Genomic DNA, 13,747 nt, shown 5'->3' with positions numbered 1-13,747 from the left:
AAAGTTATCATTCTTAATATTTACACAAATTTTTTTGCAGGTATTAAAATAACTACTATGCATACATTTTTTTTAGAAATTTGATACAAAATTTATTTTTCTTTAAATATTATGAAATCTACAGTGAATACAGATTGTGTCGACTATTGCATTACTTAGAAGTAAATGATTGTACTTTATAGAATAAATATAAAAATATTAATTGTGTCACCTTATCAAGTAATAAGCACAATAAGTAGCAAAAGCAACCCAATGACTAGCAAATCCAAGTTGTGACCATTTCTCAATAGTATGGCTGTAACTGTAACCAGTTTCTTGAGTATCTGATGTGTCAAACATGAGGCCCAAATAGGATAAGTGAAACATGGTTAAACAACCAAAGGTAGCATTCACTAAAGTGACCCAGTAACAATTCATGGAAGTCCTTGAATGTTCGCATTTGTGCAAAGAACATTGCTTTGAAGCAATACAAGCATCAAAAACATTGGCTAGTAATTTTCTTAGTTGGTACTCAATGTAAGTATAGAAACCCAAACTAAGAAGAACAGCTGCAAGCTGAAAATTTAATCCATGCAATAAAGAACTTGCCACATAAGTCATTATTATTGCTCCAAATCTCCCAAGCTGCTTGCATCCAGGACGAAATACATCTGTAAAATTAAACAATAGATTCCTTTTCTAATAGATAAATTTAAAATTACTTTTCAAAATTCAACCTACATGTTTTCAGCCAATTGTGCATTGGAATATTCCAGCTTATTACAACTTGTACAAGTGATCGAGGCACTTCTATTTCTAAAGGCTTGGTGATCACTGTTTGAGATAATGGAAATCCTCCAGTCAACATTATTGAAGATGCTATGAAACAAATAAAATAATGCGATGTTCTAAATCCTAAAGCATCTCTAAAAGCCACCATCCATCTAAAAAATATCAGATAATTTAATTTTTTTAATTATTCACAAGTATAAATTGTTTTTTTATTATTCATCATTCTATTACAGTATTACTATACCTTCCACCTGAATCACTTAAAATCCAATTTGTCCAGCAATTTGATACACATAGACAGACAAATGCCACCAACATATAACCCACTGCTACAAAAATCCACCAAAATTTCTAAGAAAAACAATTTGTTGCACATTACTTTATTTCTTTAAATTAAGAATTAAATAACACAATCTACTTACCCATTTTGTTTTGTTGTACAGATTTACATAATTTTCAAAAGTTGTCCATGGACCAAATAATACTGTTACACTGCAGAACATGTATCCAGCATATTCATAAAAATTTGTAGGAGTATCCAATTCTGATTTATCTACAGCAACGCTAGAGGCTTTCATCACAGCTATCATTATAACACCACGAACTTTGTTCCATTCTTTTGGTTTCATAAAAAATTCACTAAAATCATAATTATATTATTTCAAATATTCCTGAATAATTCAGTGTGAATATGAATGATTATTCAGGTCTACGAACCAGAATAAAATTAATACAAGACTTGGAATGAAGACTTTTGTTCCTCTACGTAGATCCTTTGGCAAATGTAGATAGAGATAGAAAAGTAAAATAAATAATATAAGCAAATAAAAGCATTCGTACGCATAATGCCAAACTAGATAAATGCCCGTTGAAGCTGTTATACAGTGAAATACTTTATGAGGAATGTGACCTATAATAAATAGATCTCATGAAGACTTAATTAAATTCAAATTATATAGTCATTAAAACAAATTTACTCACTAATTCTAGCAGCTATATTACAAATTGATGATGCAACAATAAGTGGGACTAAATACCAAAAAGTGTCGTATAAAGTGGGTGAAATACAGTAGTTGTAAAGCTCAACTAGAGTTTCTTGTTCAGGTGGATATTCATAATCTAAATCATCAGTGTTTTCTGTAAAGCACTGATCTCCACATTCATTGTCATCATCGTACATTGGTATAGAATCCATTTTTGGCAGTATCAATGACTACATCCATTGATAATTTACATATTACGTTCTTGAAGTAGAATTTTGAGCAATTACTTGTACAAGTAATTTGTATTGAACTACCGACGCTAGAGTTAGTAAACTAAATGTCATAACCAAACAATGCTAAATCTCATTATCAATAGAAATCAAACGAATATAAATTTTATAAAATTAAGTACATTATTATTACTTCTTAAAATTTACTTTTGAGTTGTTTACTGGATTATCCAGGCAACCATTTTTTTTTAAATAACCGGCCTATATAAACAACGTTGCTCCGATAGGAAGCCCGCAAACGCCATTTTTAAATAACGCTGATGACATATATGAAGCGCCATTCAGTATATATAAGCTGCAGCTGCATATATATATAAGGTATCCATAACCTCGCGAACATACGGGGAGTGTATAAACAACAATGCGATAAGCGCAGCGTGTTGTTGCTGGAGTGCAATTCTAACAAACGAGAAAATATTTTAATTCATGTAGTTTGTTTTAATCTTAATTGTAAGTTTCACAGGAAAACTTAAGTGAGACAAATGGCATTTGTACGATATTTACAGTCAGAAAAATTACGAACTCCAAAATAGTTTTTGGAGTGATTAGTGTTAGTGTGCAAAAATAATAAAAATATGTCCGACGCATTTGAAGAAATTCAAGCTATCAAGATAAAAAGAAATTGTCTCAGGGAGAAGTTACAAAAGAGAAAACGCGAGAGACATGAGTTGTTCACGTTAACCGCTGGAGCCTCTTTGTCTTCGTCACCCAACAGTGAGCCTCTCAGATCACCAGGTATAAATATATAAAACATTTGGTAGTATATTTATTTTAATGTAGGCAATTACATGTAATGAAAAAACGTTATTACATAATATTCTTTAGGTCCAACTACGTCAGTATCATCCAATCATGCAGAGTATGAACAGGATGTGCTGTGTATATTACACGAAACCCATGCAAATTTACCTATCACATCAGCAGAGATTCTGGATCAATTACGAAAGAATTTGAATGCTGACGTTTCACACGCTGAAATAAATAAGATACTAGAGAAGCTCTCTTCCCAGGAAGTCGTGAAGTCAGTATAAAACAAATTTTCAACATATTCTATTATAATTAAAAAACTGTTATAACTTGATACCTTTTAATGTAGAATCAAAGAGGTAACTGAAGATGGAGTTTTTGGATACACAATTCTCTCATTTGCTGAAGCACAGCCTTTGCATGCTCAATGTCTTCCAGATATTATTGAAAATGCAGAGAGCACGGAATCAACAACATCAGAAACAAGTGATAACCCACCACCCGATAAACAAATGAAACTTGACACTAAAAGTACGGAGGATATTATGTCACTCATATTAATGCCAACAATTCGTGAAAAAGAAAATAAAAAAGTTGGTGAACAGATCTTGGACCTGCTATCGAAGCAAACTTCCAAGGAAAAATCTTTAGCAGAAAGGTTTCGCTCTCAAGGTGGTGCACAAGTCATGGAATTTTGCCCTCATGGTACCAGAGTTGATTGTGCTAAGCTTAATCAAGGATTTGCAAACAAATGTAAGAAATTACATTTCAAAAAAATAATTCAAGCTCACACAGATGAATCACTAGGCGATTGTAGTTTTTTAAATACTTGTTTCCATATGGACACTTGTAAATATGTACATTATGAAGTTGATGGTTCCACAACTCAGCAGCAGCAAAATAACGTCACTATTGATGAAACCACAATAAACAATGGTAATGTTGATAAGCATGCAGCCAATCTTAATATACCAGAAAACCCTTCAACATTAGCCAATAAGAATAGTACTGAATTGACTCTGTATCCACCACAATGGATACAATGTGATCTGCGATACTTGGACATGACTGTATTAGGCAAATTTGCTGTTATAATGGCAGACCCACCATGGGATATTCATATGGAGCTGCCATATGGAACAATGTCAGATGACGAGATGCGGCAGTTAGGCATTCCAGCACTGCAAGATGAAGGATTGTTATTCTTGTGGGTGACAGGTAGAGCTATGGAATTGGGCAGAGAGTGTCTTCAACTTTGGGGATATGAGCGGGTAGACGAGATAATTTGGGTCAAGACAAATCAACTACAAAGGATAATTCGAACTGGTCGTACGGGTCATTGGTTGAATCATGGTAAGGAGCATTGTCTTGTGGGTATGAAGGGAAATCCGCGAATTAACCGGGGATTAGATAGCGACGTGATTGTTGCCGAAGTCAGAGCGACGAGTCACAAGCCTGATGAAATTTATGGGATAATTGAGAGGATGAGTCCTGGAACACGGAAAATTGAACTCTTTGGAAGACCTCATAATGTGCAACCCAATTGGATTACTTTAGGAAATCAAGTGGATGGTGTGCATTTGATTGATCCACAGTTGATCAAAGCATTCAAGAAGAGATATCCCGACGGAAATTCAATGAAACCAACAAAGACATAATATTTTAAATGGGCAAATTTTTTTCTTACTCACACAATCACTGTGATTTTTGAAATTCACTTGGATGGCTGCTATATAACTTGCAACATATTTTTAAGAAAAGTGAACTACAAGAGGAAAAGAATTTTTATCGAATTAATGTTTGTTATATTTATTGAAATATTTAATCTTCATGACAAGGCCTTTTTTATTTTAGTATTATTTATATATGTTATTTCAGATATTTCGTTTTAAATTAATAATCCAAGTAGATTACAAAAATCTTAGTTCTGGTGAAGTAATTACTGGAATAGGAATTTGTAAGAATGGTGATAACACATTACGAAGTGAGATATAAAAGTTTATTACAAATCTTTGATATATAAACGCTTGCCTAGATGGTATAGCGTTGTACAAAATATAAAGTATTTTGTGAAATATTCGTTACATTTATAACTATCTTTTAGAGACTTAAAAAAAGTTTTTTGTCAAATCTTATATTTGTAAGATTTGAATTTTGAAGTGTGTGACTCGATTAAGTAGTATAAAAATAAAGAATAAGTTATATAAATTATGTATTGTCAATGCTGTTCCTAGTTTGCCTTAGTAACGTTTTTCTTAATGATATGGTAAAGTATCCATCTCTAATACCATTTTTTGATCTCCTACTTAATTCAGTTTTAATACAGTCAGGAACTTCTGGTTCATTTTCTTTACCTTTTTCAGTATTTTTGGCAGTATTTTGTTTTCGTCTTGATTCAAATCTAGGCGTGGAAAGACGTTTAAAAGAATCTAGCCAGTGTCTTCTATGGTGCTCATCTTCACTCATCAAAATGTACTCTCCTATCTTAAAACTGGCAACAGATTTATTTGGTGTCACGATTTGTACGTTTAATTGATCTTGAGGTATTATTGGAAAACAGAGATTGTACTTTCTGTTAGGACGTCGATTCGATCGAGTCAATGCGAAGCACGTGTTAAATAGGAAGCAATGATACTTCTGTAAAGTAGAAAAGCAAAAAGGAACGAATAAGTTATTCTATTCTATATTAATTAAAGTTATACGTTGTATATTATTTTTAATAAGGTTTAAGATTTTTACCATTCCCTTTAGGTCCTTTAATGGCCCTTCAGTTATCAAATCTGTAGCAGATTCAATACAATTATTTTGATCATATTCTGATCTCACGTTTATTCTTGTCTGGGCTAGTTTGCATTCAGCATCTCCCATGGCTTCATCAATATCTTTTAATAACTCTGACAATATTTCACCTGCTCTTTTCAGAGCAGCTTCATCTACATGCCCACCTGGAGTATGACGTAAAATTTCATTAACGAGCAAGGGATATTTGACTATTCTTGAACGTGGTACGTCTAAATACGTCCATAAGTCTGTTGACCTGAGTGACTCAGATCTTTTTTTCAAAAAGTCCTGGAAGCGTTTACAGGTCAATTTTTTAACATCCAGGATATGTCTTGCCCAAATTTGTGATCGACATCTTTCAATGTATAAATCTTTTAACTGTGCAAGCTAAACATGATAATGAAAATTTAATAATATTTTTTATAACTAAATTTTTTCATTTTTATTCTTTAAAATTATTATTCTTACCCAATCCACAACAGTAGGACCAACACATTCTGTGAATCCTGAGCGATCTCGCAACTCAACCATTTCATCACGTAGTTTTCCATGAATTTGAATGAATTTTGACACATCTCCAAATAATGTATCAATTTCTTCCGAAGTGAATATATTAGTAGACAGTATAGGTTGATAATAAAAGTCTCTTAGTATACAGAGATCATTTAATAGTACGTTTTCACCACAAAATAGTTCATATATTGCCTCTTGCCGCTTAATCTCTCTACGACTTAAAGTAGATGCAATATCTAATTCTGCTATCTCCAACATCCAACTTCTTATGGTTACATTGCCTGCATGTTCGTTGCTTATTCTTATCCTAAAAATATGTCAATTATTAAACTTTTTTTTTTCACAAAGTTTTGTACTAAGAATAAATTAAAAAATACAAACTTTTTCTTAGCAGAAGGGGTTTCTACATCTATAAATGACATCTCTGATGCATTTATAGTTCTATCTAGTGATTTGGCACTCGCTGATGTGAAAAAACTACTAGCTACTTCTGATATCTTTCTTCGCTTCTTTCTTTTTCCCAGTGTAGAATCTATGGATATATCCATTGAATTAACACTAATTGCATCGCTTTTTGTTCTTTTTCTGGAACGCTAGAAATACAAGGTGTTTAGATGGGTCAGAAAGCTAATTTCGTTGTATATTTCGTCGACTGGAGCGTAATTAATGACAAAACTTAATGATTATATAATAAAGAAAATATTAACTACTGAATATGAACAGTTATTGGAAATTTTTTATTGAACTTATGCACTTGAGTACTCAATTTCAAAAATTTACACAAGCAATAAGAAGTAGAGCAAAACAAAGGACTACATCAATTACCAGCCAAAACTTCTTTCTGGGTTCCTGGAATTTTTCCGAGATCGTCAGATCGCAAACGTCGTCTTCCTCCATTTTCTCATCAAAACATGAAAATTTCTCCAATAATCAAACAAACTCGCATCTTACAGTCAGAAAAATTGGAAAATCTTTCCTCCCGTTGGCCGCTTTCCACTTACAAACTACGATTTGTACAGAACACAGACTTGGGGAAAAAAAAAATATAAACTGTTTGTTGACATTGGACGGTTGACGCAAGCTTTGGCTTTGCACCGATGATGCGTTCCCTCCGCACAAGCCTGAACACGAATGAGTTTGAAAAATCAGGGTCAGTACGCATGTGACCTGATGCGTAGCAGAACGCAAAGTTTTTTTTTTTTTAATTATTTTACTACTTATAAAAAAGATATTGTTGGATACTTGGAATTTTCAGGTCTTTATAAATTTTCTGAAGTATTATAAAAACGATAGTATTTAACAAATTACGATTTATAAAATTGAACTTTATTTTCGATTTTATGGGCTTGCTTACATGTGAGCCACCTTTGCCGCGACCGCGTATATAGCATTCCGAAAAGTTAGGTTAGCATGATTTGATGGCGTTTGTAGGCATGTTAGAAGGAACTTGACGCCAAAATTCCGATCGCGATATACTAGAGTTCATATTTAAATTATTTTTAGAGAAAGGGCAAGAAGTAGTTATTAGAGTCTCAAACACACAGTAAGTTGATGTACGTTTTCGTAATTCGCGTACTTTTGAAAAATGAGCATCTTAAACAGTTGATAGTTTAGAGCACCTTAGCAGTTAATGGTGTTTTTACTCAGGCTTTTCATGAAATATACTTACAATCAAACTGATTTTATCTCTCTTTTCAACTTATATTTTATATTGACCTCATTCATTTTTCTCGTTTTCTGTAATATTAATTAATATTGATTCATAATTTTTCGAAAGATAACCTCATCATTTTGTTTTCAGTACATCATGGATATTCGGCCAAACAACACTATTTACATAAATAATTTAAACGAAAAGATCAAGAAAGATGAACTCAAGAAGTCATTATATGCCATATTTTCACAGTTTGGTCAAATCTTAGACATAGTAGCATTAAAAACTCTCAAAATGCGTGGTCAAGCTTTTGTGATTTTCAAGGAAATCGCTAGTGCAACAAATGCTCTTAGGTCTATGCAAGGTTTCCCATTTTATGACAAACCAATGGTAATTATCAAAATTTTTTAATCATATTGCAGTTTTATTTAGAATGCTATTTAATATATATATATTTTTTTACAGCGAATAAACTATTCTAAAACAGACAGTGATATTATTGCAAAAATGAAGGGCACCTTTACGGAAAGGCCAAAGAAACCAAAGAGAGTTATACCAGCAGCCGACGAAGAAGCAAAGAAAGCCAAAAAGAGGGCAAAGGAACAAGCTAAGCAACAACAAATGGGTTACACGCCTGGAGCTGCTCAACACGCTGGCATGGCTAATGCAGCTGTTCCAGAGCAACCTCCAAATCAAATTCTTTTCCTTACAAACTTACCAGACGAAACCAGCGAAATGATGTTGTCCATGCTGTTCAATCAATTCCCAGGCTTCAAAGAAGTAAGATTGGTTCCAAATCGACACGACATTGCCTTCGTAGAGTTTGAAAATGAAGTTCAATCCGGAGCTGCTAAAGACGCGCTTCAAGGTTTCAAGATCACGCCGTCTCACGCAATGAAAATATCGTTCGCCAAGAAGTAATTATTCTAATGATAATTATCTATACATTTAAGAAAGATCGTGTTTTGAGAGGAAAACAATTCTTGGAGCATTTAGTAATACTGGTGCCGTGATTTCACCGTGTACAAATTTCTAAAAGTAATTGCTGCTGCAATAATACAAATGAATTTAATAAAATTGAATATTTAATTATTCATTAGTTTTTTTTTATAACTAGCAACATGTATAAATTAGGTAACTAAGGAAACCTAGATAATGTCAGATTCATTTACCTACAAATACTTGAAAATAATTTTGTAACACTTCATAATTAACATATAGTGTATATGAGAATGAATGGATCATATTCAAAAATGAATCATGATCACGAGATATATGTACAACATTTTAAACAATAAAGAAGAACATTGATAAAGATTTCGAGTTTTGAATTTCTTTTATTCAAACATACACGTGCTGCACGCCATCTGCAATATCGATTTGAAAGAGAACTAATAAAATATAGAATAACATATAGATATAGCTAAGTACTTATAAGCGCGAACTCGTAAACCGCAGACGCAGACGGAAAAGACTTGAGGGACACCATCTGTTCGTCGTGCTCGGTTAGGGGGAAGGGATGCCCCCTCTCCTCGCGAATGCGCGTTTTTAAATGGTCATCGTCGCGCAGCATCGCTGCCGCGAGTCGTGCGAGCGCGATGGTCACGAGGATAGGATCCCCGTGATGCAATTAGCGCAAAAGCCAGCTTATAAGTGCGACATGTCTCTGCTCTGGTGAATTTGAAAAATTCATCGTCTTGCGGTTTCGCGGGGAAAACAGCGACAGCAGCAGCTTACGAAACCATGGCATCCGACAACGACACTACGCAAGACTTGCGTCGATTTCAAGGTGAGAGACTGAAGAGAGCGCTCTTCGAGCTGATGTGCCGACTATCTATATTATAATATGTTTTATTGCGAACACAACGCGGAAGCAGTGTTTCTAATAGATACGCTATCGATAAAGTTTTTTTCTCCCTTGCTCGAAGCAATACTGACAGTTTAAAATTGGTATAAGTAGTTTCGAAGACGAAGCGCCACATGCGAGCAATTGCCAAGTTCGTAGGCTTTATGTGCAATACTTCGTGACTTTTATAAACTCGTTTAATTACATTCGCGGTTTCAATGACATGTAAGTAAACACTTCCAGGAACATGAGGATTTAAATTTGAAAAAATGCGGGAATCTTGTAGGAGTTTCCAATTTTTTTTTATGTCATTATTTTTGCTTCTCTTGTGTTGGAGGTTGTTGATATTAACGATTATTATTTGAATATTGCTGTAAATAACATAGCAAAGGAGTCCCAAGCTATTTTGAAGCTGGATGTGGAGAGGCCTGTGCTCGAACAACAGGATTTACATCAATTATATCAGTATGAGAAACCAAAAAAATCTGGTATGTATATTCAGAGTATGAAATTTTCCACTGTTAATAGAAATGTACTATTTTTCTCAGTAACTGATTTGTTGTTTTCACAGTGATACAAAATATTAAAAAATCAATAGGATCCTCGAGTTGTAAAGGATGTGTACAAAACGTGATACCAGCCTCGTACTGGCTTAGAAAATATAAATGGCAAACCGACTTCATACACGATGTTATTTCTGGCCTTACTGTTGCTATAATGCATATTCCTCAAGGAATGGCATATGCGCTGTTAGGAAATTTAACACCAGTTGTTGGCATATACATGGCATTTTTTCCTGTACTTATATACGTCTTCCTTGGTACTTCCAGACATGTTTCTATGGGTAAGAATGGAAATCTTTAAATTATACATCACATTTTTCGTAGGTATCAATTAGTTACTGCGTATCAAAGGAAAAAGTTCATTTCTCTTGCTCTACTTGTATACTTTTTTCTTTACAAATCATTTAAATAGCTCTCATATATTGATAAAACCAGGAATGAAAAAAATTGATTTAAAGTATTTGATTAAGAGACATTCCAATCATTTTTTTTCTTCATAAACTAGGAACATTCGCAGTGGTTTGTCTTATGACAGGCCGAGCTGTCACTTCCTACGCAACACCTTTGGAGACCAACAGTAGTGCTAATAATACACAAGAAGGGTCCCAGCTGTTGCTGCAAAATACAGAAATATACACACCAATACAAGTGGCAACAGCTGTCACGTTCATGGTCGGAATAATTCAGGTAATTTGAAAAAAAAAAATTATTTTAAAAATATTTTAAATTGAAAAATTTTTTTTTCAAGATTATATTTTTTAATGCAACTTCTTATCAATCAAAATCAATTGGAAATGTAATAATATTTAGTAAGAATATTTTTTTCAGCTCATAATGTACACATTTAGATTGGGAGTTATCAGTACATTACTCAGTGAACCCTTTGTCAATGGTTTTACTACTGGAGCAGCAGTACAAGTTTTATTATCTCAACTGTTTGACTTAATAGGATTAAGTTCAGCCAAGCCCAAAGGATACTTCAAATTTATTAAAGTACTGATATTTCTATAGATTAAAAATATAGTGTGCCTAGTTGATTAGATAATATTTGTTACTTACATTTTTACAGACTATTATTGTTATCTTCAACGACATTCCAGATGCGAACACAGCGGCTGTGATAATTTCCCTTATTGCTAGCTGTATAATGGTTCTCAACAACGAGTTATTAAAAGTGAGTAAATAATTTCATATAAATATAATGTATGGCATTGCGATGCTTTACACCTAGCTTATAATTCTTTAACATTTATTGATTGAAAAAAAAATTAATTTTAAAATCTATTTTAATGACAGCCTTGGATCGGGAAAAAATGTAGTTTTCCTATACCCATAGAATTGATAGCAGTCATAGCTGGAACTTTGGTCTCTCGTTATTTCGACTTGCCGACGTTGTATAACATAAAGACCGTCGGAAACATACCAATAGGGTGAATAAGCTTTTAATTATGATAAAAACGCAGCATGCTTGCAAGAAATAATTCCTATAAATATTTAAGGTGATTTATTAATTGGATAGAATACCTGAACCCCAGTTACCAGCTTTCAAATTATTACCTACTGTTGCTTTGGAGAGCATTGGAATAACCATGGTTTCCTACACAGTAACTATGTCAATGAGTTTAATATTTGCTAAAAAATTACACTACGAGATCGACTCCAACCAGGAGTTGTTTGCAATGGTAAAATATATCAAGCTAATGATTTCTGTGGAAATATAAACTGCTAGTTTATTAACTGTTTGGAAATTCTATTAACAGGGTAGCAGTAATATCTTTGGATCTTTTTTCTCGTGTATGCCAGTGTCTGCATCATTGAGTCGATCCTTAATTCAACAAGCTGTCGGCGGAAGAACACAGCTAGCTAGTATAATTTCTTGCTTAATTTTACTTGTGATACTGTTATGGATTGGCCCCTTCTTCGAGCCACTGCCAAGATGTATTCTAGCATCGATCATAGTCGTGAGAATATTAAAAATGCGATTTCAGTATTGCTTATAAAAGTGTAACAGTAATAAATTTAAATTTTAACGTTTTTAGGTGGCATTGAAAGGAATGCTGGTACAAGCCAAAGAATTAGCCAAATTTTGGAAGTTAAGCAAAATTGATGGTATCGTGTGGTTTATCACGTTTTTCACGACGGTGTTAATTAACATTGACGTTGGTTTAGTCAGCGGATTATTAGCATCGATAGTCAGTGTATTGTTCCAAAGTGTACGGCCTTACAGTTGCTTACTAGGCCATGTTCCAAATACAGAGTTGTACTTGGACACCAGTCGTTACATAGGCGTAAGTAATCCACAAAAACGTGTGAATTGATTTTCAAGAACACGGTCTGACAATAACTTTTCTTTTCCATTTGCCTGCAGGTGGCTGAAATATTCGGTGTAAAAATTTTCCATTACTCAGGCAACTTGAATTTCGTGAACGCCAATCGCCTCAGCCCAGACCTGCAAGACAAGGTCGGCGTCCGGCCGCGGCAGGTACTCAAATATCGACACAAGCTCGCCAAGAAGGGCATTTACGCAGAGGCCAATGATTTTGAGAACAAATGTACCTTGAGATGTATCGTTGTAGACATGAGTGCGGTCAGCAAGATTGATTCGAGCGGCGTTGTGACGCTGCGCGAAGTCGTAGCGGACTTTGCCCAGATTGAAATCCCCGTCTACCTCGCAGCCTGTTCAGCCCTAGTTTATGATAAAATACAAAAGTGCGATATGTTCGAGAAGGGCGAGCTTAGTTTCATGATATTTGCTACTGTTCACGATGCCGTGTTCTTTGCGCAACGTGAACTCGTTTCCAAGTCTAGTTGAGATGACAGTTTTGCGAAGTTTTTTAAATTTTCTTCAGACAGAAAGATAGGTCTTGGGTAAAAAGAGCACGTCTGTTTCATTTTTCATACTATTTTTGTACAACTTAAAGATTCTTGTTTTTATATGTGTAACTTTGTAAACTTGAAGTTTTTTAAGACTGTCGTTGCTGCCTGAGGAAGATAATAAGTGAATTCGAGCAGAAGTTTACTTATACCTTGTGAAAGAACTCTCTCTTAATGTTGAAAAAAAAATTAACTAATTTTAAATACTGATTTAAAAAATTCAAACTATGTTGCTAGCTGCTTTGTATGCAGCTATGTTGTCATGACATTCTCGGTCTCATTAGAATCAAACTCATGGTATTATAAATACTTAAGTGGCGCGAAACGTCATTGATTGGCATATATAATATGCTAATATATTCTACTTTTTTACGTGCTTATTAAGTTTGGCAACCTAGTGCTCTCTAATTCGATGTTATTTCGTTAAATTATTTGTTAGAATTAATCAGTAATTTATTTTAGGAAATTGAATTATACATAACACTATGAAATTCATCATGTATCATGCGATTTTTTCAAGTCAGTATTTAAGTTAGGCTTGTGAAATTATTTCTAAAGTTGAACGAGAAGAGCTTTGATCTTCCATCTCTACTTAAATCACGATATTATTTAAATGATGTCGTGAAAAAATTAAATGATATACAATATTTTTTTATTTTATGCACAACATGCATAAAGGTATTAACATGTCTCTCTAAAGAAGGATAATCTGCAAAATGTATAAC

The 13,747-nt window shown here is 33.7% G+C and overlaps 5 protein-coding genes and 1 long non-coding RNA gene across 12 annotated transcripts; 3 read left to right on the top strand and 3 right to left on the bottom strand.

Moving 5' to 3' along the window:
• Window positions 1-66: 66 nt before the first annotated feature.
• LOC100122410 (protein-serine O-palmitoleoyltransferase porcupine) lies at window positions 67-2,295 on the bottom strand. 3 transcript variants are annotated; one of them, XM_008203588.4, is made up of 7 exons: window positions 2,178-2,295; window positions 1,753-2,110; window positions 1,489-1,681; window positions 1,194-1,410; window positions 1,016-1,122; window positions 721-923; window positions 67-650 (listed from the first exon to the last, which is right to left on the bottom strand). In XM_008203588.4, exons 2-7 carry the CDS (start codon window positions 1,964-1,966, stop codon window positions 208-210), a joined length of 1,377 nt encoding a protein of 458 aa, XP_008201810.1. In that variant the 5' UTR covers window positions 1,967-2,110; window positions 2,178-2,295; the 3' UTR covers window positions 67-207. The 3 variants fall into 3 exon arrangements, with proteins under 3 accessions (XP_008201810.1, XP_008201811.1, XP_032456302.1); XM_008203589.2 differs by having other exon boundaries at window positions 1,753-2,087; XM_032600411.1 differs by having other exon boundaries at window positions 1,753-2,087; window positions 2,167-2,285.
• A 37-nt stretch (window positions 2,296-2,332) lies between these two features.
• LOC100122395 (N6-adenosine-methyltransferase subunit METTL3) lies at window positions 2,333-4,999 on the top strand. The gene is made up of 3 exons (XM_001605951.4): window positions 2,333-2,779; window positions 2,870-3,065; window positions 3,141-4,999. Exons 1-3 carry the CDS (start codon window positions 2,620-2,622, stop codon window positions 4,447-4,449), a joined length of 1,665 nt encoding a protein of 554 aa, XP_001606001.2. The 5' UTR covers window positions 2,333-2,619; the 3' UTR covers window positions 4,450-4,999.
• Window positions 4,633-7,425, bottom strand: LOC100122380 (neuroepithelial cell-transforming gene 1 protein). The gene is made up of 5 exons (XM_001605937.6): window positions 6,911-7,425; window positions 6,467-6,678; window positions 6,041-6,392; window positions 5,531-5,959; window positions 4,633-5,428 (listed from the first exon to the last, which is right to left on the bottom strand). The coding sequence occupies exons 1-5, from the start codon at window positions 6,980-6,982 to the stop codon at window positions 5,000-5,002; spliced, it is 1,494 nt and encodes a 497-aa protein (XP_001605987.1). The 5' UTR covers window positions 6,983-7,425; the 3' UTR covers window positions 4,633-4,999.
• LOC100122364 (U1 small nuclear ribonucleoprotein A) lies at window positions 7,215-9,056 on the top strand. Of its 4 annotated transcripts, none has more exons than XM_031932405.2 (3): window positions 7,215-7,340; window positions 7,887-8,129; window positions 8,205-9,056. In XM_031932405.2, the coding sequence occupies exons 2-3, from the start codon at window positions 7,893-7,895 to the stop codon at window positions 8,658-8,660; spliced, it is 693 nt and encodes a 230-aa protein (XP_031788265.1). In that variant the 5' UTR covers window positions 7,215-7,340; window positions 7,887-7,892; the 3' UTR covers window positions 8,661-9,056. The 4 variants fall into 4 exon arrangements, with proteins under 4 accessions (XP_031788265.1, XP_008201808.1, XP_003425274.1 ...); XM_008203586.4 differs by having other exon boundaries at window positions 7,311-7,628; XM_003425226.5 differs by lacking the exon at window positions 7,215-7,340 and adding an exon at window positions 7,475-7,638.
• On the bottom strand, window positions 8,726-9,535 carry LOC107981333. Its single transcript, XR_001729346.3, has 2 exons — window positions 9,171-9,535; window positions 8,726-9,106 (listed from the first exon to the last, which is right to left on the bottom strand). It is a non-coding gene; the product is annotated as an uncharacterized LOC107981333 (long non-coding RNA).
• LOC100122348 (solute carrier family 26 member 6) lies at window positions 9,052-13,604 on the top strand. 2 transcript variants are annotated; one of them, XM_031932388.2, is made up of 11 exons: window positions 9,052-9,528; window positions 9,972-10,073; window positions 10,157-10,429; window positions 10,654-10,835; window positions 10,977-11,141; window positions 11,218-11,322; window positions 11,445-11,578; window positions 11,668-11,830; window positions 11,909-12,109; window positions 12,188-12,436; window positions 12,517-13,604. In XM_031932388.2, exons 1-11 carry the CDS (start codon window positions 9,483-9,485, stop codon window positions 12,958-12,960), a joined length of 2,064 nt encoding a protein of 687 aa, XP_031788248.1. In that variant the 5' UTR covers window positions 9,052-9,482; the 3' UTR covers window positions 12,961-13,604. The 2 variants fall into 2 exon arrangements, with proteins under 2 accessions (XP_031788248.1, XP_031788249.1); XM_031932389.2 differs by lacking the exon at window positions 9,052-9,528 and adding an exon at window positions 9,579-9,810 and having other exon boundaries at window positions 12,517-13,204.
• Window positions 13,605-13,747: the final 143 nt, after the last annotated feature.

Source organism: Nasonia vitripennis, chromosome 5 (genome assembly GCF_009193385.2).
Source record: "Nasonia vitripennis strain AsymCx chromosome 5, Nvit_psr_1.1, whole genome shotgun sequence".
Taxonomy (NCBI): Eukaryota; Metazoa; Arthropoda; class Insecta; order Hymenoptera; family Pteromalidae; genus Nasonia; species Nasonia vitripennis.
The sequence above is the reverse complement of the archived record's forward strand: the minus strand, read 5'-3'. Positions and strand labels throughout refer to the sequence as shown.